At 40.7% G+C, this 24,648-nt stretch overlaps 2 protein-coding genes across 2 annotated transcripts in view; both read right to left on the minus strand.

Moving 5' to 3' along the window:
- The window catches only part of srebf2 (sterol regulatory element binding transcription factor 2), a 29,484-nt gene extending 18,910 nt beyond the window's left edge, over positions 1-10,574 (minus strand). The window contains exons 1-2 of the mRNA XM_063017319.1: positions 10,320-10,574; positions 3,904-4,136 (exon numbers count right to left, since the gene is read on the minus strand). Coding sequence (XP_062873389.1) covers positions 3,904-4,136; positions 10,320-10,404 — 318 coding nt within the window. The 5' untranslated portion in view covers positions 10,405-10,574. The remainder of the gene's footprint in view (positions 1-3,903; positions 4,137-10,319) is intronic.
- An 8,393-nt stretch (positions 10,575-18,967) lies between these two features.
- Positions 18,968-24,227, minus strand: LOC134334859 (GTPase IMAP family member 4-like). Its single transcript, XM_063017330.1, has 2 exons — positions 24,122-24,227; positions 18,968-20,782 (listed from the first exon to the last, which is right to left on the minus strand). Exons 1-2 carry the CDS (start codon positions 24,177-24,179, stop codon positions 19,191-19,193), a joined length of 1,650 nt encoding a protein of 549 aa, XP_062873400.1. The 5' UTR covers positions 24,180-24,227; the 3' UTR covers positions 18,968-19,190.
- Positions 24,228-24,648: the final 421 nt, after the last annotated feature.

Consider the following 24,648-nt stretch of genomic DNA (forward strand, 5'->3'; position numbering starts at 1 on the left):
ATTTAGGCATTTATGGTTCTGCACAGTTTAAACACTGGGTATTTATGGTTCTGCACAGTTAAACACTGGGTATATATGGTTCTGCACAGTTTAAACACTGGGTATATATGGTTCTGCACAGTTTAAACACCGAGTATTTATGGTTCTGCACAGTTTAAACACCGGGTATTTATGGTTCTGCACAGTTTAAACACTGGGTATATATGGTTCTGCACAGTTTAAACACTGGGTATTTATGGTTCCGCACAGTTTAAACACTGGGTATATATGGTTCTGCACAGTTTAAACACTGGGTATATATGATTCAGCACAGTTTAAACACTGGGTATATACGATTCAGCACAGTTTAAATACTGGGTATATATGACTCAGCACAGTTTAAACACTGGATATTTATGGGTATTTATGGTTCTGCACAGTTTAAACACCGGGTATTTATGGTTCTGCACAGTTTAAACACTGGGTATATATGGTTCTGCACAGTTTAAACACTGGGTATTTATGGTTCTGCACAGTTTAAACACCGGGTATTTAGGGTTCTGCACAGTTTAAGCACTGGGTATATATGGTTCTGCACAGTTTAAACACTGGGTATATATGGTTCTGTACAGTTTAAACACCGGGTATTTATGGTTCTGCACAGTTTAAACACAGGGTATATATGGTTCTGTACAGTTTAAACACCGGGTATTTATGGTTCTGCACAGTTTAAACACCGGGTATTTATGGTTCTGCACAGTTTAAACACAGGGTATATACAGTGGGGCCAAAAAGTATGTAGTCAGCCACTGATTGTGCAGGTTCTCCTACTTAGAAAGATGAGAGAGGTCTGTAATTTTCATCATAGGTACACTTCAACTATGAGAGACAAAATGAGAAACAAAAATCCAGGAAATCACATTGTAGGATTTTTAAAGAATTTATTTGTAAATTATGGTGGAAAATAAGTATTTGGTCGATAACAAAAGTTCAGCTCAATACTTTGTAACATAACCTTTGTTGGCAATGACAGAGGTGAAACGTTTCCTGTAAGTCTTCACCAGGTTTGCACACACTGTAGCTGGTATTTTGGCCCATTCCTCCATGCAGATCTCCTCTAGAGCAGTGATGTTTTGGGGCTGTCGCTGGGCAACACGGACTTTCAACTCCCTCCACAAATGTTCTATGGGGTTGAGGTCTGGAGACTGGCTAGGCCACTCCAGGACCTTGAAATGCTTTTTACGGAGCCACTCCTTCGTTGCCCGAGCGGTGTGTTTGGGATCATTGTCATGCTGGAAGACCCAGCCACGTTCCATCTTCAATGCTCTCACTGATGGAAGGAGGTTTTGGCTTAAAATCTCACGATACATGGCCCCGTTCATTCTTCCCTTAACACGGATCAGTCGTCCTGTCCCCTTTGCAGAAAAACAGCCCCAAAGCATGATGTTTCCACCCCCATGCTTCACAGTAGGTATGGGATGCAACTCAGCATTCTTCTTCCTCCAAACACGACGAGTTGAGTTTTTACCAAAAAGTTCCATTTTGGTTTCATCTGACCACATGTTATTCTCCCAATCCTCTTCTGGATCATCCATATGCTCTCTGGCAAACTTCAGACGGGCCTGGACATGTACTGGCTTAAGCAGGGGGACACGCCTGGCACTGCAGGATTTGAGTCCCTCTCGGCGTAGTGTGTTACTGATGGTAGCCTTTGTTACTTTGGTCCCAGCTCTCTGCAGGTCATTCATCAGGTCCCTCCGTGTAGTTCTGGCATTTTTGCTCACCGTTCTCATGATCATTTTGACCCCACGGGATGAGATCTTGACCCCAAGGAAGATTATCAATGGTCTTGTATGTCTTCCATTTTCTTACAATTGCTCCCACAGTTGATTGATTCACACCAACCTGCTTGCCTATTGTAGATTCACTCTTCCCAGCCTGGTGCAGGTCTACAATTTTCTTCCTGGTGTCCTTCGACAGCTCTTTGGTCTTGGCCATGGTTGAGTTTGGAGTCTGACTGTTTGAGGCTGTGGACAGGTGTCTTTTATACAGATAACGAGGTCAAACAGGCACCATTAATACAGGTAATGAGTGGAGGACAGAAGAGCTTCTTAAAGAAGAAGTTACAGGTCTGTGAGAGCCAGAAATCTTGCTTGTTTGTTATTGACCAAATACTTATTTTCCACCATAATTTACAAATAAATTCTTTAAAAATCCTACAATGTGATTTCCTGGATTTTTTTTTTCTCATTTTGTCTCTCATAGTTGAAGTGTACCTATGATGAAAATTACAGACCTCTCTCATCTTTCTAAGTAGGAGAACTTGCACAATCAGTGGCTGACTAAATACTTTTTGGCCCCACTGTATGATTCGGCTAGTGCTGGACAATAATTCAATATCGATATACAGGGGTTGGACAATGAAACTGAAACACCTGTCATTTTAGTGTGGGAGGTTTCATGGCTAAATTGGACCAGTCTGGTGGCCAATCTTCATTAATTGCACATTGCACCAGTAAGAGCAGAGTGTGAAGGTTCAATTAGCAGGGTAAGAGCACAGTTTTGCTCAAAATATTGCAATGCACACAACATTATGGGTGACATACCAGAGTTCAAAAGAGGACAAATTGTTGGTGCACGTCTTGCTGGCGCATCTGTGACCAAGACAGCAAGTCTTTGAGATGTATCAAGAGCCACGGTATCCAGGGTAATGTCAGCATACCACCAAGAAGGACAAACCACATCCAACAGGATTAACTGTGGACGCAAGAGGAAGCTGTCTGAAAGGGATGTTCGGGTGCTAACCCGGATTGTATCCAAAAAACATAAAACCACGGCTGCCCAAATCACGGCAGAATTAAATGTGCACCTCAACTCTCCTGTTTCCACCAGAACTGTCCGTCGGGAGCTCCACAGGGTCAATATACACGGCCGGGCTGCTATAGCCAAACCTTTGGTCACTCGTGCCAATGCCAAACGTCGGTTTCAATGGTGCAAGGAGCGCAAATCTTGGGCTGTGGACAATGTGAAACATGTATTGTTCTCTGATGAGTCCACCTTTACTGTTTTCCCCACATCCGGGAGAGTTACGGTGTGGAGAAGCCCCAAAGAAGCGTACCACCCAGACTGTTGCATGCCCAGAGTGAAGCATGGGGGTGGATCAGTGATGGTTTGGGCTGCCATATCATGACATTCCCTTGGCCCAATACTTGTGCTAGATGGGCGCGTCACTGCCAAGGACTACCGAACCATTCTGGAGGACCATGTGCATCCAATGGCGGTGCCGTGTATCAGGATGACAATGCACCAATACACACAGCAAGACTGGTGAAAGATTGGTTTGATGAACATGAAAGTGAAGTTGAACATCTCCCATGGCCTGCACAGTCACCAGATCTAAATATTATTGAGCCACTTTGGGGTGTTTTGGAGAAGCGAGTCAGGAAACGTTTTCCTCCACCAGCATCACGTAGTGACCTGGCCACTATCCTGCAAGAAGAATGGCTTAAAATCCCTCTGACCACTGTGCAGGACTTGTATATGTCATTTCCAAGACCAATTGACGCTGTATTGGCCGCAAAAGGAGGCCCTACACCATACTAATAAATTATTGTGGTCTAAAACCAGGTGTTTCAGTTTCATTGTCCAACCCCTGTATGATTCAGCACAGTTTAAACACAGGGTATATATGATTCAGCACAGTTTAAACACTGGGTATTTATGGTTCTGCACAGTTAACACTGTGTATATATGATTCAGCACAATTTAAACACAGGGTATATATATGGTTCAGCACAGTTTAAACACAGGGTATATATGATTCAGCACAGTTTAAACACAGGGTATATATCGTTCAGCACAGTTTAAACACAGGGTATATATGATTCAGCGCAGTTTAAACAGTGGGTCTGCAAACGTTTGTACCTGTATGTGTTTTTGTGGTTGTGGGCGTGGCTGCAGCAGCGGTGCTGTTCGGCTCTGATATCTGCTTGCCACACTCTGTACAAAGGTATGGGTGGTGGGCGTGGCCACTACAGTAGGAGCGGTGGTCATGATGGTGGCGCTGGTAGGCTGTATGGGGTCTCCTGGTCCGGTCTGCATGGGCTCATCAAAGATATCGGAAAACTCCGAGTGATTACTGACGAACTGCAGCATCTCTGTAAGGAAAGACAGAAACAAAGAGGGCGTGGCACTTTAACATTTAAACCAATGAGGACGGCCTTGAACTTGTGGCCTTAACCACCCGCCAGAGGTTAACACTACAGTGTGTGTATAATACTATAGCATTGTGTAATCTAGTATCTCTCTCCACGATATTATACTGATTTATTACAGCATCATTACACACTGTATAATGCCAAGCTAATCAAATAAGATAGGACACCGCCTTTATTATGATAATCAATCCTATATAAATGTGTCCTCCAACACCTATGACACATTAATGTAATAAACAGACCCAGAAATCTCAAGGATGCCTTAAGCAGTGACATAAGCGTGGGCAGTGGTAGCTCAGCAGTTAAGGTACTGTACTAGTAATCAAAAGCCTGTGAATTCCAGCCCCACCACTGAAAAGTTGCCACTGTTGGTCCTCTGAGCAAGGCACCCAACCCTCAATTGCTCAGATTGTATTCAGCTGTAATTGTAAGTCTGTATGGATAAAAAGTGTCTGCTTTGCTGAAAACCCCATTCTCCCAATTCATGGGCATTGATTTAGAGTTGCCTCCCTCAGGGGTAAAATAGCCCCCATATTTCTGACAAGGTTTCCACAAGATCTTGGAGTGAGTAAGAAGGCCCAGTTTCAAACTCCAGGGGGTTCAAACTCATTAAACCATGAGCTTGGACTGGGACACGGTCATGTTAGAGTGACCTGTAACTGTTGTTGCAAAGTTATAAAACATAATAAATTGTATTTGCTTGATTTTATACACCTGTTCGCAAAGGACATGGCTAAAAAAGGAGTGTTCACATACTTTTGGCCATACAAGTACACTGTCTTTTTTGTTTTTACAATTTTTACCATTGTTTTCTGGCTGACTGACCTCAGAGCTTTAAGCAGTCCACTTAAAGGAATTAAATATAGGAATTTAATATCCCAAACAGCCTGACAGCACAAAAAAATTAAAGGGATTTACAGGGATTTTATTTCAGGGCTGATCTGGAGATCCTGCAAAATGTGTTGAATGTTGATTTGAATGTTGATTTGCTGTAAGGATCTGGACTGGAAGCCTCTTAAGTTTGCTAAAGGATCTCTAAAAATATTATTTTTATGTCTGACCTAAAAGCATGTGATGATCCCACAGGAACTGCTAAAATGATTTTATCAGAGGATTCAAAATCCCCCTGAATTCACTCAACCATAAACTTACTGGAGGAATTACTACACATCCCCAGAATCTATAGGCTTGTAGATAAGCCTGAATCCACTGAGCAATACAGATCTTATCAAGATATAGCACCAAACATCCAGCAGCCAAAGGTGTCCCAGGATTTGCTGATGGGACTGTACCTCCTGGCTGTAACGCCATGATTCGCCAAAGGAACTGTAACTCTTGGATAGTCTGAGGTTACCAAAGAATTGGCTGAAGGGGCTATAACTCCTCGATGGCCGGAGGATACCATAGGATCCACTGATGGGACTGTAACTTCTGGCTGGTCTGGGGATACCAAAGGATTAGCTGAAGGAACTGTAATTCCTGGTTTGTCTGAGTTTACCAAAGGATTTTTTGAAGGAACTATAACTCCTCGATGGCCTGGGGATATCACAGGATTCACTGATGGGACTGTAACCTCTGGCTAGTCTGATGATAGCACAGGATTTGCAGAAGGAACTGTAACTCCTCGATGGCCTGGGAATACCCTCAGGATTTGCTGATGGGACTATAACTGCTGGATGGCCAGGGGATACAACAGGATTCACAGATGGGACTGTACCTCCTGGCTGTAACTCCAGGATTCGCCAAAGGGACTGTAACTCCTGGCTTGTCTGAGGTTACCAAAGGATTGGCTAAAGAGACTATAACTCCTCGATGACCTGGGGATATTACAGGATCCACTGATGGGACTGTATCTTCTGGCTGATCTGAGGATACCAAAGGATTAGCTGAAGGAACTGTAACTTCTAGCTGGTCTGCACATACAAAAGCATTTGCTGAAGACACTATAACCGCTCAATGGCCTGGACAAACCGCAGGATTCACAGAACGGACTGTAACTTCGGGCTGGTTTGAGGTTACGACAGGGATTCACAGAACAGACTGTAACTTCTGGCTGGTCTGGGGACACTACAGGATTTCCTGACGAGACTATAAGTCCAGGATGGTCTGTGGATATTCCACATGATTCGCCAAAGGGACAGTAACTTCTGGTTGGTCTAAGGTTACCACAGGATTCACCGAAAGGACTGTAACTCCTGGTTGGTCTGAAGTTACCACATGATTCGCCAAAGGGACTGTAACTCCTGGTTGGTCTGAAGTTACCACATGATTCGCCAAAGGGACAGTAACTTCTGGTTGGTCTAAGGTTACCACAGGATTCACCGAAAGGACTGTAACTCCTGGTTGGTCTGAAGTTACCACATGATTCGCCAAAGGGACTGTAACTCCTGGTTGGTCTGAAGTTACCACATGATTCGCCAAAGGGACAGTAACTTCTGGTTGGTCTGAAGTTACCCCATGATTCGCCAAAGGGACTGTAACTCCTGGTTGGTCTGAAGTTACCACATGATTCGCCAAAGGGACTGTAACTCCTGGTTGGTCTGGGGATATCACCGGATTCGCTGACAGGACTATAACTTCTTGATGGCCTGGGGATATCGTAGGATTAGCTGAAGGGTCTGTAACTCCCCGAAGACCTGAAGATACCACAGGATTCACCAATGGGGCTGAAACTCCTGGACGGCCTGTAGAGATTCCACAGGATTTGCCAATAGGATTGTAACTCCTGGCTTGTCTGTGGATACCAAAGTATTTGCTGAAGGGGCTATAACTGCTCGATGACCTGAAGATACAGCAGGATTCGCCAAAGGAACTGTAACTTTTGTCTGGTCTGCGCATACCAAAGGATTTGCTGAAAGGACAATAACTGCTCAATGGCCTGGAGAAACCATAGGATTCACGGAACGGACTGTAACTCCTGGTTGGTCTGAGGTTACCACTTTCTTCGCCGAAGGGACTGTAACTCCCTGATGACCTGGAGATACCACAGGATCCGTCCTGAAGGGATTCACCTGGTGTTTACTGTATTTGACAAGTGCTATTGTATCTAATCTGTGTTGTGCAGTAAAAGTGTGGCCGTGCTGTGATAACAGTAATCGTGTGTTAAGATAATGGCTTTGATGTTTAGTGATCTATTCAGAACCACTGAAGCCTTGAACACGTTTGCTTAACCTTGAACACAGAGCTATACACACATCACCACCACATATTCCTTCTTTTAAAAAATGATCAAACACAGTGCAGGTGAAGTTTAATTAGTGAGCCACTGATCATCTTCATGAAGTGGATGTTCATTTTTGTCGTCCTTGCAACTGTTTGATTTTTTTTCTCCCAGTTTAATCGCTTGGACCACCCCTATCCTGGTCGAGGAGTACCACAGAACAGCATGTGCATGGTTAACTTTAAAAATCAAACAGGAAATCAACAAAATGTACCAAAATCTAAAAAAAAAAAAATAACATCATGACCTTTTTATTTTATTTCATGAACTGCTTAATTCTGATCAGAGTCGCGGTGGGTTCGGTTCACCCAAAAATACTGGGTGCGGGGCAAGAATTCCCTTACCAGGATACCAATCCATCACAAGGATTTTGTCATCCACCCTTCCTCCTCCCAACATAGCCAATCATGTCTGTGTAGATGCCCAGTCTAATGGCACTACTAAGCCTGCAGTGCCACTCGAGCAGTTTGTGTGAGAGGACATTTACTGTAATGAGGGACAGCACATACATACACATACATACATATTACACACACACACACACACACACACACACACACACACACACACACACACACACACACAGTACTTTGCAGCAGTGTGTGATGAGCTATTTCCAGGTCATTATGACATCACTAATCCTCCACTCCTTTAACACAAACTTAACAAAAGTCCCTCAGTCTTTAGGTCTCATCATCTCCCCACCCGTCTCTTTCCACCCGTCTCTCCATGACCTATAAGTGTCCATGAACACTATATAGCCAAAAGTATGTGGACACCTGATCATAAGCATGATATAAAGTCCTATCACGACTATTACAGTCTCCACTCTTCTGAATAAGCTTCATACAAGATTATGTATGGCCATGTCAATAATAATTATTATTTTTAATAAAGAAACAAAGTTATTATTTTTCTCCATTTGGTTACTCCTGTACATTCCTCCAGATTCTCTGAATCATTCAACAATATTCTGCACTGTAGATGGAGAAATAAACAAAACCCTTCCAGTCTTTCTACGTGGAACATAGTTTTTAAACGTTTCAATAGTTGTCTCACATATTTGTTAAGATCCTCTGTCCATCTCTGCTCATCAAACGCTCTTGTACTAAATTATCTCAATCACCTGTTCGGAATCACATCATTATTTAGTTTTTTTCATCTCATTACCAGCACCAAATTGCCCCCGTCCCAACTTTTTTTAGAATGTGATGCAGGCCTGAAATGTTTATTAACAAATACAATAAAGGTGACCAGACAGAACATGAAATATCTTTGTTTCATTCTGTCTGACATCAAATAAAAGTCCAAGTAAATGTAAAGAACACTGCAGGTTTATTTTATTTCTCACACTGTGGGTTGTGTTTTATTAATAAATAAGAAAATTACTATTTTTATGATTATTTTATTAGGGAATTATTATTATTAATAATGATAACATTAATAAATTACTGAATCATTGTTTTTGTATTATTTAATTAGGGCATTGTTTTATTGTTATTATTTAATGAGAAAATAATTATTATTATTATTGAAATATTTATTGTATAATTAAAGAGGCATATTCAGAGGCCGAAGGTATTTATTTTTCTCAAACTTCACACTATACAGTGCGCTTTAATGAAGACTATATATTATTATTAATATTAAATTAAGGAATAATTATTGTAGGTATTATCAAATCATTTTTTTGTTTGTTTTAGAAAATTATTATTATTATTATTATTATTGAAATATGTGTTGTATAATTAGGGTATACCTATACATATAGTTGTTATAATAATAATAATTAGTGGAAGTAAGATAAACAAGGCCAAAGCTGTTTATTCACCTCAACATACACACTATACAGTGCGCTTAGATGAAGATTACATATTATTATTAATGTTAAATGAAGAAATATTAACTATAGGTATTATCTTATCTATTTTTATTGTTGTTATTATTTACTCAGAATTATTATTCTTTATGATTTTACTGTATAATCACGGAGGTATTAGTAGTTAAAATAATAACAATAAAACAATAATAATAATAATAATTTAACTAAGATAAACAAACAGGGCCAACACTGTTTATTTACCTCAAAATACAAACTATACAAATATTATTATTATTATTAAATTAGGAAATAATTATTATAGATATTATCCAATCAGGACTTTTTTATTGTTGTTATTATTTAATCAGATAATTATTATTATTATTAATAAAACATTTATTGTATAATTAGGGAGGTATACCTAGTAATAATAATAATGTGAAGTAAAATAAACAAACAATACTGTTTATTTACCTCAACATACACATTATACAGTAAGCTTTAATGAAGATTACATATTATTATTAATATTAAATTAAGAAATATTAACTATAGGTATTACCTTATCTATTTTTATTGTTGTTATTATTTACTCAGAATTATTATTATTTATATTTTTACTGTATAATCACGGAAGTATTACTAGTTAGAATAGTAACAATAATAATAATAATGTAAAGTAAGATAAACAAACAGGGCCAACGCTGTTTATTTACCTCAACATACAAACTATACAAATATTATTATTATTATTATTATTAAATTAAGAAATAATTATTATAGGTATTATCTAATCAGGACTTTTTTTATTGTTGTTATTATTTAATCAGAGAATTATTATTATTTAAACATTTATTGTATACTTAGGGAGGTATACCTAGTAATAATAATAACAATAACAATAATAATAATGTGAAGTAAGATAAACAAACAAGGCCAGCGCTGTGTACTTTCCTAAACATACACACTATACAGCACACTTTAATGAAGACTGTATATTCAATGTATATAAACTGAGAGAGATAGAAGAGTGAAATGAAGATAAAGTGTTGAATATATTTATTTTTATTATTATATTTACCGTCGATATCACCCAGAGTGAACTCATCCCCCAGCTCTGACAGAGTCGGTTCTATCTGATCCATATATCCTCCTCCAGGGTCCATCTTTCACTGCTTCTCTCTCTGATTAATATCAGATTTATTGATATAAAAGTATAAATATGAGATTATAAACTCTCAGCACCGCCGCTGATCCTGCTGCTGCTGCTGTTGCTTCATCGCTCCGGTTTATTCTCTACTCAAACGGCCATCTTGGCTTTACCTCTGACGTCATCCGCAAACAACCCCCGCCCCCCCCCCTTTCACACAGAACGTTGTTTTTAACCTTCGCGCTTCCTGATTGGCTCAGACGCTCTCTCTGCTGTCGCGAGACCAGCCGATCTCGACCAATGGCGAGGCTCGCTGCAGCGTGGTCTGATAGTACGTCGATGAGCAGAGGCGAGCTGATTTGCATACGCCCCGCCCATTATTCATGAATATTCATGAGATCAACTGATTATATTTGAATATGTCATTAGCCGTGGGCGGGGCTACGTTACCGTTACACTGTGTTAGTTTGTTTATTAGGATTGTAACGTCATGTTTTACACTGTGTTTGTTTGTAACGTCATGTTTTACACTGTGGTTACATTCATGACAGGAACGGTGGAACTGAAACATGGCTCAGTGTTGACGAATTTAGCCCTGTACTGTTCCTTTTTAAGCTGTCCAAGAGCCACTGGTAGAGGAGGGGGTGTGGCTGTGGTTTTTAATAACCGATTTAAGTCTTTCAGTCGAACATTTGACTAGTTTTGAAGTGCAGCTTATACAACTGGATTGTAGTAATCCTCTGATTTGTGCTCTTATATATAGACCACCTAAAGTGGTTGGTAATTTTATCAATGAATTTTCTAACTTCTTGGCTTGGATTATACCTACTGCAGACAGACTTTTAATTCTGGGGGATTTTAATATTCATGTCTGTTGCCCAAACAAACCTATGGTCGGTGAATTTATGCACCTAATAGAATCTTTTAACCTTGTACAGTCAATCAGTGGTCCCACTCATAGTCTCGGTCATACTCTTGATCTTGTTTTATCTTATGGTTTTCCTATTAATAATACTGTAATCGAGGATGTTGGGTTTTCTGATCATAAATCAGTTTTTTTTTAATATCACATTGCCAATGCAAGCCACCGGCACCAGAGCTACAAGCTGTCGTTATCGGCCTATAAACTCTGCTACAGCAAGCATTTTCTCAGAATCTTTTCTTAAGATGTCCCCTCTAGAGTGCAATGTGCCTCCTTTATCTAATTCAACTGCTGATGAATTGGTCACCATGTTTAACTCCACCTGCTCATCCATCCTTGACTCTGTGGCTCCCTTCACAACCAGGCGGGCTAAGGGTAAACCCAATCAGCCATGGGTAAATGATAATATCCGCATCCTTAGAAAAGAGTGTCGGAAAGCAGAGCGGAAATGGAAGAAAGACAGGCTTCAGGTATCTTTTGAGATTTTAAAGAGCTGCCTGTTTGCTTTTCAAGAAGCTACTAGGCTGGCTAGAGAAAGCTATTTTTCAAATATTATATCTAGGCACAGTAACAAACCTAGAGTTTTATTCACTACTATTAACTCTGTTCTAAATCCACCAATTTGTTACCCTGTCGAGTCCTCTAAAATTTGTGAGGATTTTTTGCAGTTTTTCATGGGGAAAATTGAGACAATCAAATTAAATATAATCCAAATTTGGGGTGTTCGGATAGCTTCTATCTTTTTGAGCCCATCTCTCTTTCTGCATTGAAAGATGTGGTTTTTTGCATGAAACCCACAACCTCTCCTGGTGATATTATCCCCACTTCCCTCCTTATGGAAACATTTGATACAATTGGTCCTACTCTGTTGACTATAATAAATGCCTGTCTATCTTCTGGTACTGTTCCTGTGTGTTTTAAGCATGCTGCTGTGCAGCCCTTACTTAAAAAACATAATCTTAATATCTCTATACTTAATAATTATCGACCAATCTCAAAACTACCCTTCCTTTCTAAAGTGTTGGAGAAAGTGGTGCTTTCACAGCTGTGGGCTCATTTGACAAAAAATGACATCTTTGAAATTTTTCAGTCTGGTTTTAAACCTTTTCATAGTACAGAATCAGCCCTCCTAAAGGTGACTAACGACCTGCTGCTTGCTGCAGATGCAGGAAAGTGTGCTATTTTAGTCTTATTAGACCTTACCGCCGCTTTTGATACTGTTGACCACAATTTGCTCATTCAACATCTTGAGCATGTGGTTGGCCTTAGGGGGGCAGCGCTGAGTTGGTTTAAGTCTTATCTTTGCAATAGGACCTTCTCAGTACATGTCGGCATGGCTGGATTACTGACCGGGCCAGTGGGGCCAGCGCCCAGGGGCCCTTGAGGTCAGGGGGCCCCGGGGGGGCCCTGGCCCAAAACATTTTGCGATGCCTATCAACATTTATGATACAATATATTTTTATTTCCGAGGGCCCTCCATTTTAAGGATCCTCTGACTATTAGGGACTTTGACCCCAGGGCCTCTTGGGGACCCTAGCCATGCTTTTGGGGCCCCTAGCCATGCTTTTGGGCCTGTTAGGTTTTTAACATATCATTATTAAACATAAATTACATCCAGACCACATGGTCTATTGTTCAAAATGACGCCGTGACCCGGATCCCCCCCCCCCTGACTCATACCGAAGGGGGGAGGCGGAGCCCGGGGCTTTTTAGCACATTTCATTGGCTCCAACAGCAGCGGCGTAGGAGGAGCCTAGACTAGTTTAAAAAAAGGGATGGCGGGCTCAGATCTGCCTCTTTCTTACGTGGTGTGTCTAGACTGCAGGAGTAAGGAGCGCCGGCCGGCTTAGCTCTGATATATATTCACAGATTATTTTTACACTTAATAAAGTGTTTTAAAGAGTACTTTCTGGACTTCCCGACTGCTTTCTTCAGGACCTTTTGAACAAAAGATTTATCCTAACAGGCCCTAGCCATGCTTTTGGGGGCCCTAGCCATGCTTTTGGGCCCTAACCATGCTTTTGGGCCCCTTATGAAAATGGATGAAGCGTCGTGGCACTGCTCTGACTTCGACTTCTGGCTATTAGGGGTCCTAGGAAAGAGGGGGGCATATTTTTGGAGGGCCCTGGTTATGAGAGCCCCTACCAGGGGGCCCTAGAGAAGAGCAGGGCATACCATTAGAGGGCCCTTGATCACGAGGGCCCCTGCTATGGGGCTCTTGACTTCCATAGAAGTCGTTTACCATGGCTCCTTGACTTAATTTTGATGAATTAGTGGATGACTGCAAGAAAGAAGAGTAGAAAGAAACTTATATAAAATAGATTCTTGTGTTAGGGTTAGTTATTGACAGGTTGTTTAATGTATTAATTTATTTATGTTTTTGGAGGGGGGGGGGCGTGGGGTGGGGGTGGGGGGCCCTGGGCAACTCTTTGCCCAGGGGCCCAGACTATCCTTAATCCGTCCTTGCATGTCGGTTATTTCTTTTCTTCTGTTTCTACCATTGGCTGTGGGGTTCCTCAAGGATCTATCCTGGGGCCGGTACTGTTTGCTTTATATATGCTTCCTTTGGGGAAAATCATCAGGAAGTATGGTATTCAATTTCATTGTTATGCCGACGATACCCAGCTGTACCTCCCCCTGCGTCCAACCGATTTGTGCTCTTTTAAACACCTGAAGGAATGATTGAAAGAGATTAAGTGTTGGTTAGCAAATAGTTTTCTTCAACTGAATGAGGATAGAACAGAAGTTATTCTCTTTGGCTCTCCCAAATATACAGATCCTTTAATAGAAAACATTGGGGAACTGTCAGACTATGTGAAATCACAGGTAAAGAATCTTGGGGTAATATTTGATTCTGACCTGAAATTCGATAAACAAATAAACTCTGTTATTAGAAGCAGCTTTTTTCACCTTAGATCTATTGCTAAGATCAAATCAATTTTGTCACCACAAGACCTGGAAAAGGTAATTCATGCACTTATTTCATGTCGCCTAGACTACTGTAACAGTTTGTATATGGGTATAAGTAAGTCTTCATTAGCTCGGTTACAGCTAGTCCAAAATGCAGCGGCACGTCTGCTCACAGGTACAAAGAAGTTTGACCACATTACCCCGGTCCTGGCATCTCTCCATTGGCTTCCTGTAAGCTACAGGATCCAATTTAAAGTTCTTCTGTTTGTTTTTAAGTCCTTATATGGATTGGCACCATCTTACATAAGAGACTTGCTCCATTTCTATTGTTCTCCTAGATCTCTTAGGTCATCCGATCAATTGCTCTTGGCTGTGCCACGGTCACGGTCAAAACTCAAAGGTGATCGAGCCTTTGCAGTTGCTGCTCCGAGGTTGTGGAACAGTCTACCTTTGGACATTAGGGCCGCTTCCTCTATTTCTGTTTTTAAATCTAGACTAAAAACGCACTTCTACCAACTAGCGTTTCCTGGATGAGTGTCATGGTCTGCGTTTCTGTTGGTAGTAACGGTAGTTACTCATTACACAAGATTCATCAGTTCACAAGCTTATATCAAACACAGTCATGGACAGTTTTGTATCTCCAATTCACCTCACTTGCACGTCTTTGTACTGTGGGAGGAAACCGGAGCACCCGTAGGAAACCCACGCGGACACGGGGAGAACATGCAAACTCCACACAGAAAGGACCCGGACCGCCCCGCCTGGGGATCGAACCCAGGACCTTCTTGCTGTGAGGTGACAGTACCGTTACACTACTACATACACTTGAAAAAGACAGCTATTTATAAACAGTTTATATTCCGTCACCTTCCTCCTGAATAAGTGCAATACAAAGGTGCAATAACATACCTGTATAACAATATGTAATATAAACTGCCTGGCCAAAAAAAAAAATCACCACCTGGATTTAACTAAGCAAATAGGTAAGAGCCTCCCATTGGATAATTACTGCATGGATGATTATGTTTCATCTGGCAACAAGTTATTTAAGCCTAACTGATGCAGTGAGTAGCTTCTCGTTTGTTAAACAACCATGTGGAAAGACACATCCTGTGGTCGTGGAAAAGATGTTCATCTGTTTTAGAAGGGTCAAATTATTGGCATGCAACAAGCAGAGAAAACATCTAAGGAGAAGCTAAAACTACTAAAATCGGGTTAAGAACTGTCCAACACATTATTAAAAAGTGGAAGGAGACATCAGTGGGGGACATCATCTTCGAGGAAGGAATGTGGTCAGGAAAAAATCTTGAATGATGGTGATCAGCGTTTGGTGAAATCAAATGGTAGAAAAACTCCAGTAGAACTCAGGGATAGCTTAGCGGTTAGGGTTCTGGACTAGTAATTAGAAGGTTGCCGGTTCAAGCCCCACCAGGTTGCCACTGTTGGGCCCTTGAGCAAGGCCCTTAACCCTCAATTGCTTGGATTATATAGTCACAACTGTGAGTCGCTTTGGATAATAGAGTCTACTAAATACCAAAAATGTAAATGTATTATAGATTTAACTTCAGTCAGTTTCATTTCATTTTAATTTACTCAGAAATAAATTTAATTAATTTAGATTTGAAATTATTATTATTTTTTTTTTGTAAAAACCAAATGTTTTATATGTTTTGTTACTTTTTACAGTAGTTGTACTAGATGGAAAGTTTGACACGGTTAATGTTTTTTTGCACATCAGTTACTTTTGAAAACATATTTAGTTTCTTTTTTTTAAGTTTTAATCCTAATAATTTCAACTCATATTTTTATTGTTTTATCTCATTTTATGAAAAAAGCTTTTTGATTAATTTGAGTTCTTGTTATCACCAGTATACTGAGAGTGTACTGTATAAGAATATACCAGTGATATAGTTTTGACAGTATAAAATTACTTTAATTTTTTTTCTATTTTATTTCTAATTTTTTTCTTGTTTCCCCCCCCCCAAATTAGTGTAGTCAATTTGTCTTCCGCTGCTGGGGGATCCCTGATTGCAGTTAAGGTCCTCCCTTAGCGGAATCTTTTTTCACCCATGCATTCTGCCACTGCCACATGGACACCAACTTTTATTTTTATATTTTCATTTTGTTATATCAAATTTAGTCTAGGTTTAGTTCATTTTAGTGTTTTTTTAAGCATTACTCTCAGTAAAATATTAGGTGAATGGCTGTAAATGTACTATTACAGTATATTTTATATATTTTAATCTGTTTCGGTACATTCAATGTATTAATCATGTTAAATCATGTCTTTATTTTGTATTGTTTTTTCATCTATTTAAACTTTAATTATTAACTTTGTATTTTCTCATTTGTAAAGCACTTTCAATAACCTGTGTATGAAACATGATATATAAACAAACTCGCCTTTCCTATAACTTTGAATTCTGAAATTAATGTACATTTATATAAAATTCAACTTTTGACTCAAACTGTTCTGCTGATCTTATAATTTGTAATAAAATAAAAATGTAAAACAAAAGCATATTTATTAGTGGTCTCATACTTTTGCCCCGTGTATATAGACTGACTGAGCACTTCATTACTGGGAAGGAACTCGCTTTACTCTCAGAACAGCGGTAATTCTTAGTGCCGTAGATTCCATCAGACATGTAAAGCATTTCTTTGAGATTCTGATCCATGTTGACGTGATTGTATTTCACAACCCGTCCTATCACATCTCAAAGCTGTTCTGTTGCATTCTGTGTTTACCACCGTCATGTATGACATCATACAGCAAAATATTGTTTAATGTATCTGATCCCCTAGTAAACCAAACTATTAGAATCCGGGTTCAACAGAAACAGGTTAAACAGAAATGATGCAGAAATGATGACAGAATTTATTATATAGAATAATCAACTCGCTCAAGTACAAATGTGTTTATGAATGTGCAAAAGCCTTGAATCATATAAAATACAGTATGTTGAATTAAATTTTGTTCAATCACACACTGATAATAAAAAACACCAGCGCTAATGCACTTTATATCTAATAATTCAACATGTGATTAAATCTTCATCAACAAACCCCGTTAAGTGCTTTAATTAAGCTGTGAATATAAAACTCAAGTGCAAAACAGAGAAATGCTAGAAATATGAAATATTTCTGAAATCTACTATATGGCCAAAAGTATCTGGACAACCCTCTTAACTCCTGACCACTGCTATCATTGCTAACAGCTATATAAAGTAAATGATAGAAAATAAATCAGATGTTTTCAACCTTATGCTAATGCATTTAAGCATGACTGTCCCTGTGCAGACGTCTGGGTCCTTAAAGGCGTGGTTTGGTGTGGAGGAACTTCAGTGGCCTGTACAGAAACCCGCCAGGGCCCAGCGACAGACTGCTTCCAAATGTGTGTATGCTAATAATGTATATTTGTGTGCTTACATACTGTAGGAACAACCCTGGACTCATAGTTAAGATATACAGTTGTGAAATTATCGGTCCAATGTTATTCCTCAATTGACAAGATAAACATTCATCCAAGCTGAGAATCAAGCAGAATATTTTGAGTAAACAAATGCAAGAGCCATAACATTAAAACCACCTCCTTGTTTCTACACTCACTGTCCATTTTATCAGCTCCACTTTGTAGTTCTACAATTACTGACTGTAGTCTATCTGTTTTTCTACATACTTTTTGGCCTGCTGTCACCCTGTACTTCAATGGTCAGGACCCCCACAGGACCACCACAGAGCAGGTATTATTTAGGTGGTGGATCATTCTCAGCACTGCAGTGACACTGACATGGTGGTGGTGTGTTAGTGTGTGTTGTGCTGGTATGAGTGGATCAGACACAGCAGAGCTGCTGGAGTATTTAAACACCTCACTGTCACTGCTGGACTGAGAATAGTCCACCAATCAAATATATCCAGCCAACAGCGCCCCGTGGGCAGCGTCCTGTGACCACTAATGAAGGTCTAGAAGATGACCAACTCAAACAGCAGCAATAGATGAGCGATCGTCTCTGACTTTACATCTACAAGGTGGACCAACTACAGTACAGGCCAAAAGTTTAAATTTTCTACATTGTAGATTAATACTAAAGACATCCAAACTATGAAGGAACACATATGGAATTATGTAGTAAACAAAACAGTGTTAAACAAACCAGAATATGTTTTATATTTTAGATTCTTTAAAGTAGCCATCTTTTGCTTTAATGACAGATTTGCACACTCTTTGAAATTTTCTTAACCAGCTTTATTAGGTTTCCACCTGGAATGGTTTTCAATGAATGTTTGTGCCTTGTCTAGAGTGAATTTTTGGAATTTGTTGCTTTTTTAATGTGTTTGAGACCATCAGTTGGGTTGTGCAGAGGTAGAGTTGGTAAAATATAAAACATATTGTGGTTTGTTTAACACTTTTTGGTTCACTACATAATTCTTCATAGTTTGGAAGTCTTCAGTATTAATCTACAATGTAGAAAATAAAAATTATCAAGAAAAAACATTGAAGAGAAGGTGTGTCCAAACTTTTGGCTGGTGTGTCCAAACTTTTGGCCTGTACTGTAGGTAGGAGTGTCTAATAGAGTGGACAATAAGTGGACACGGTATTTAAAAACTCCAGCAGCGCTGCTGTGTTTTATCCACTCATACCAGCACAACACACACTAACACACCACCACCATGTCAGTGTCACTGCAGTGCTGAGAATGATCCACCACCTAAATAATACCTGCTCTGTGGTGGTCCTGTGGGGGTCCTGACCATTAAAGAACAGGGTGAAAGCAGGCCAAAAAGTATGTAAAAAAACAGATGGACAGTCAGTAATTGTAGAACTACAAAACGAAGCTGATAAAATGGACAGTGAGTGTTGAAACAAGGAGGTGGTTTGATGTTATGGCTGATCGGTGTATATAAACCTAGTGTAGAAATAAGGCAATTACTGCATATAATCCATTTAATATGGATGTGAACTCAACACCTCATTTGTTCCAGTAGATCTCATACGACTTTCTCTCCGTGTATCCGGCGGCTGAGCAAACTTTTTCCTTCACCACTTTCACCGCTAACCCCCCTGCTAGTGCGATTCCTGCTGCGGCCTTCCCAAACTCTGTGACCGCTGATAAAATCCGGCTGGTGGTTTCTGCTCTGGTAGCTGCTATAGCATTAACTACAGCGCCCCCTAGTGCCTGTTGTGCCTGTGGGGCAGCTGCAGCTGCGGATCCGGTGATGCTCACTGCTTCAGCTCCGGTAAGGGCAGCACTACTGACCGCCCCGCCCTCAAGCCCTGCTCCGACAAGCCCTGCACCTACAGAGTAAGCCCCACCTACGAGCGCAGCCCCACTCACTACCGCGACCCCTATTAAACCTACCTGTTCTAGAGTCTCCAGTGCTGCCTCCCCAGGGCCTGTAGCTTCAGCCCCAACAATCACACCGTTTGTCCCCCCGACCACGCCTCCCATAGCTGCCCCCACAGCTATGGCTGTTTTCCCAGCTACACCTGCAGCAAGACCCATCGAACCCCCAACAACAGAAGCTCCTGCTGCTAAAGCAAGAGGGGCGACTGCACCACAAACCGCCCCCACTGCAAACCCTGTTGCCCCAGCTGCCACTAACACTTTAACTCGCTCTAGAACCTTCGGTGAAAGTGCTGCTTCTGTTCGGAATGATTCGAGTCTACGTCTACCCCTTCGTCCCTCTCTATCCTTCCATTTCTGCCACCCTTCCTTCAACAACCTCCATCCTTCAACTGATCTCTCAGTCTTGATTCGCTCTTCAATTCGGACCATCTCCGTTCCTTCTCCATCCGTCTTTCTTCTCTTGGCCAACGTCATCACCCCTTCCACATTTTCTAACCTTTCACTCATCATCCTCTCCTGTTCTTTATGGATGGCCGCCTCCGCCTCCTGAAACACGGTGCTGGTATAGCACTGCCCGCCATTCTCCTCCACCATCTTTTCAACTTTCCTGAGCAGTTCTTTCACCTGCACCCTGTCTGATGGACTCCTGTTGTTCAGGACATGATATCTCCTCCCACATCTTTCCAGTAAACACCTCAGAGCTTCCGGAGGTTCCCGACTCAGAAAGGATTCCAAATCGGCGCCGGTCTCTTCCAAATCATCACCCCGGCTGAACACGACCAGCGTGTGGCGCTGTAGAGCCGACTCCCCGAAGATCTGGATGATCTCATTGACGGCCCGGTCTTCATCCTCGGTGTAGCGACCAATCTGCATGACCAGCAGGAAAGCATGTGGGCCGGGCGCACTCAGGGTCACACACTTGGCGATTTCGGTGTGGACCTGGTCTGGATTTAGGTGAGTATCGCCAAATCCTGGCAGGTCTACTACCATGATCTTTTTCCACTGGTCAGATGCTTCATCTTCAGGCAGCTCGGTGCTCCCCTGCTCACAGATCTGGGTCACAGAGCTCGATCTCAGCTCTGACAGAAAATGCCGTCGTCCAAGGATGGTGTTTCCTGAAGCGCTCTTTCCTGAGCCTGTCCGACCGATGAGCACCAGTCTGAGTTCGTCCTCCTCTTTATCGTTCTGGTTCTCATCATTTCCACCAAGCTTCTCTGAAAAACAATCACTAAATTATCTTTCATTTTTGAGTCTTCTAAAACAGTCATCTAAATACTATACACTTGATTTATCAGCTCCACTTACCATATAGAAGCACTTTGTAGTTCTACAATTACTGACTGTAGTCCATCTGTTTCTCTACATGCCTTTTTAGCCCCCTTACATGCTGTTCTTCAATGGTCAGGACCCTGACAGGACCACCACAGAGCAGGTATTATTTAGGTGGTGGATCATCTCAGCACTGCAGTGACACTGACATGGTGGTGTTGTGTTAGTGTGTGTTGTGCTGGTATGAGTGGATCAGACACAGCAGCGCTACTGGAGTTTTTAAATACTGTGTCCACTCACTGTCCACTCTATTAGACACTCCTACCTAGTCGGTCCACCTTGTAGATGTAAAGTCTGAGACGATCGTTCATCTATTGCTGCTGTTTGAGTCGGTCATCTTCTAGACCTTCATCAGTGGTCACAGGACGCTGCCCATGGGGTGCTGTTGGCTGGATATTTTTGGTTGGTGGACTATTCTCAGTCCACCACCAGAACAACACACACTAACACACCACCACCATGTCAGTGTCACTGCAGTGCTGAGAATGATCCACCACCTAAATAATACCTGCTCTGTGGTGGTCCTGTGGGGGTCCTGATCATTTAAAGAACAGCATGAAAGGGGGCTAACAAAGCATGCAGAGAAACAGATGGACTACAGTCAGTAATTGTAGAACTACAAAGTGCTTCTATATGGTAAGTGGAGCTGATAAAATGGACAGTAAGTGTAGAAACAAGGAGGTGGTTTTAATGTTATGGTTGATGGTGTATATTCTCTTTTCATGCCACATCTTTCTCTGAGGACAAACGAGTATCAATAACAAGTTAATAAACAGCATTTGATCATTCCTTTAGAAAATAATTGTTTATATTAGATATTAGAAACACTAAAATGATCCACTTGTTTTATTCTTGAGGTTCACTGGGTTTTTATATTCAGTTCAGTGGGTCAAGAGTTGCAAAGGTGTGGAAACCACTTGTCTAGACCATTATTTAGAACTTTTAGAAAGCATGCAGGAGTTCACAAGGAAAGTAGTTAGACAAGAGCTTCAACAGCATTACACCATCACTGAGGAAATTCCACACAGTTTATTACTGAGATCAGTAGGAATGTTCTGCAACTGAGAAAAACAGCAACCAAACATCCTAAATAAACCCTTTACTGTTTTCTAACCAACACAACTGATATTTGTGTTCTAGAAAGGTCCAATACTTATGCTGTCATGTATGTTGTTCATAGTTGAGGACACTTTGGTGATTGATTTAGTGACATACCCTATATTAATACATGATCCAGATTTTAAACTTTTAAGTTGTCACCATTAAGATAATAATTAGTGTCACATTCATGAGCTGTGTTGTACCCACAGTTTGATCATTGACCATGTTGAGTCTACACAACAATTGCATTTTGCAAAAAACAGGGATACAATTGATCATTTGATGAAAAACATTTGTTTCTACAGTTCCTGTGATTTAGAATTGAAACCATATATGCATTTTTTTTCTAGATTAAGACCCATACTAAACTCACATGAGGTCTGCATAATAAGTCCACATGAGGCCCACACATTTAGGACCACTATGGGCTGACTATAGACAGAGAAGGAGTAGGCAAACAAACACAAAATCTATGAGGGCTCAATTAGGGCAGCATGTATAATGTTTAGGCATCAAGTCAGCTAATGCCTAGTTCACACTACACGATTCTTACCCTGATTTACGCTCGGCGACTGGTCGGCGCTAGATTTGCTGGCTCGGGAGCAACTCGGTGTTTGCTCGGCGATCGAATCTCGGCTCTCAATCGCTGTGTGTGAACTACTCAACAACTTGATCCGAGCGGCTTGCCGAAGAGAGATTTCTAGCATGTCAAATATCTGGATCTGAGTCTCCCAACTGGCAATGAGTGCTATGTTGAACAGCCAATGAGAACGCAAGATACAGGGTGAGGGGAAACGCAGAAGAGGAGTTGTAAAAACGTGGGACAGGGGCTTAATATAGTTCAGAATACATCGGCACACACACAGTATTTCTGATCTTATTGTTCTCTACAAAACATAATACCCATGCTGCACTGCAAAAAATATTTATTAACCTTCAACTCACTATAGAACAATCCCTGCTGTTCATGTAGCCAAATCCACTCAGATTCATTTATTTTTTCTCTTTGATTTTATGCTGCACATCAGCGCACAAACTTTGATCGCTCGCTACTTGTTGACACGAATTTTTGGACGTGGTATCATTTAACCCCTCGTCACTTCTCACGTTTGTTTTCGTGACAAAATGTAGTTTGGGAGACCAGAGAAGCTCGCCTGCGATTCCAGTTGGTGATAGATGGTGTAGTGTGTGACCCCCCTATCGCCGATCAGTCGTATAGTGTGAAAAACACAACGACTGAAAAGACTCCCGATTACAAGAGATCCAGTCGTGTAGTGTGAACTGTACAGCAACCTGACGACTTGGAAAGTCGTGTAGTGTGAACTTGGCATTAGGGTCATCAAAGCTGGATCAGGACTGCCCGCGGACGGCCAATTCTTTGCAGTTAGGGAAAAGTCTTATGACTCCCCTGGTCCAGCTCACACTGGGCCTGTATAGCTCCCAATGCAAACTGGTCTGTGGGGTCAGTAATGTTAATAATAAAAACATGTTTAGAAGCAGACTGCAGATATTTTTATACATCTTAATTTACCACCATTTGTATTTTAAAAGATTAAATAAAGGTAATATTTAACATATCATTTTAAAACATTTTTGAATGAACTACACACTTCAACATGTCTTAACGTGTTTTGCAAGCATTTATGAAGCAAAGGGTCAAATAAAAATTAATCATTTAAATACCCACAAACACCAGAATGTATTGAAATAAGTTTTATTTTATTAGTTTTTATCACTTATTTTTAAATAAAATATCTAAACAACTCATTTTTATAATCTTCTTTTCCACCTGTATTCTGACAGATCCCGCCTTTCTGCGCCAGGATTGGATGAGAGGTCAGTCTCTTTAAAACTGACAGCGCTGTTAGCCAATCATAAAGCAGAACAGAACGAAAGCTTGTTTTGGCAGAAAACAGGCGTGGAAAAAAAACTTAGACGGTCGTTCAAATGCTGTTCTATTTAAATTTATTTAAGTTTTTACTTCATGATCAGTTAGAATTAAGATCTACCAGCGATTATGTAATTTAAATTAAGGTAACAGCAGTATTTAGATAAACTAACCACAGCAGTTGTTTATATAAATGACGATACAATGCTGATAGTGTTACTATAATGTGTGTTACCTGATATAGCAGCAGCACTAGATGTTACAGTAAATGTAGAAGGTGAAGAGTTGAACATGTTCTCTACATTAATTCCACATCAAAGTGATCTGAGTTCAGTCTGAACACCACTTATACACTCTGTGTGTGTGTGTGTGTTCTAGAGTCATCAAGATCAAATGTCATCACACACAAACACAGAAAGTATCTGAGCTTGTGGCACCATCTGAGGGTAAAACCAAGTACAACATACCCACATTTGGCCAAAAGTATGTGGACACCTCACCATGAGCTTGCTGTAAATGCCATTATAAAACCATGGGCTTTTAGTGAATGTGGACATCTCATAATTATTGTGGCTACCCGTTTGTGTATATATAATCACTTATTTAAATTAATATGATTTCAACGTTTTCAAGGTCGTTTCCTCTTCCAGCATGACCATGTCCCCGTGTACAAAGTAAGTTCCACAAAGACATGGTTTGATAAGTGTGGTGTAGAGAAACTCCAGTGGCCTGCATAGAGCACTGAGCCAGGTCTTCTAGTCC

The sequence above is a fragment of the Trichomycterus rosablanca genome, chromosome 2, assembly GCF_030014385.1.
Source record: "Trichomycterus rosablanca isolate fTriRos1 chromosome 2, fTriRos1.hap1, whole genome shotgun sequence".
Lineage (NCBI taxonomy): Eukaryota > Metazoa > Chordata > Actinopteri > Siluriformes > Trichomycteridae > Trichomycterus > Trichomycterus rosablanca.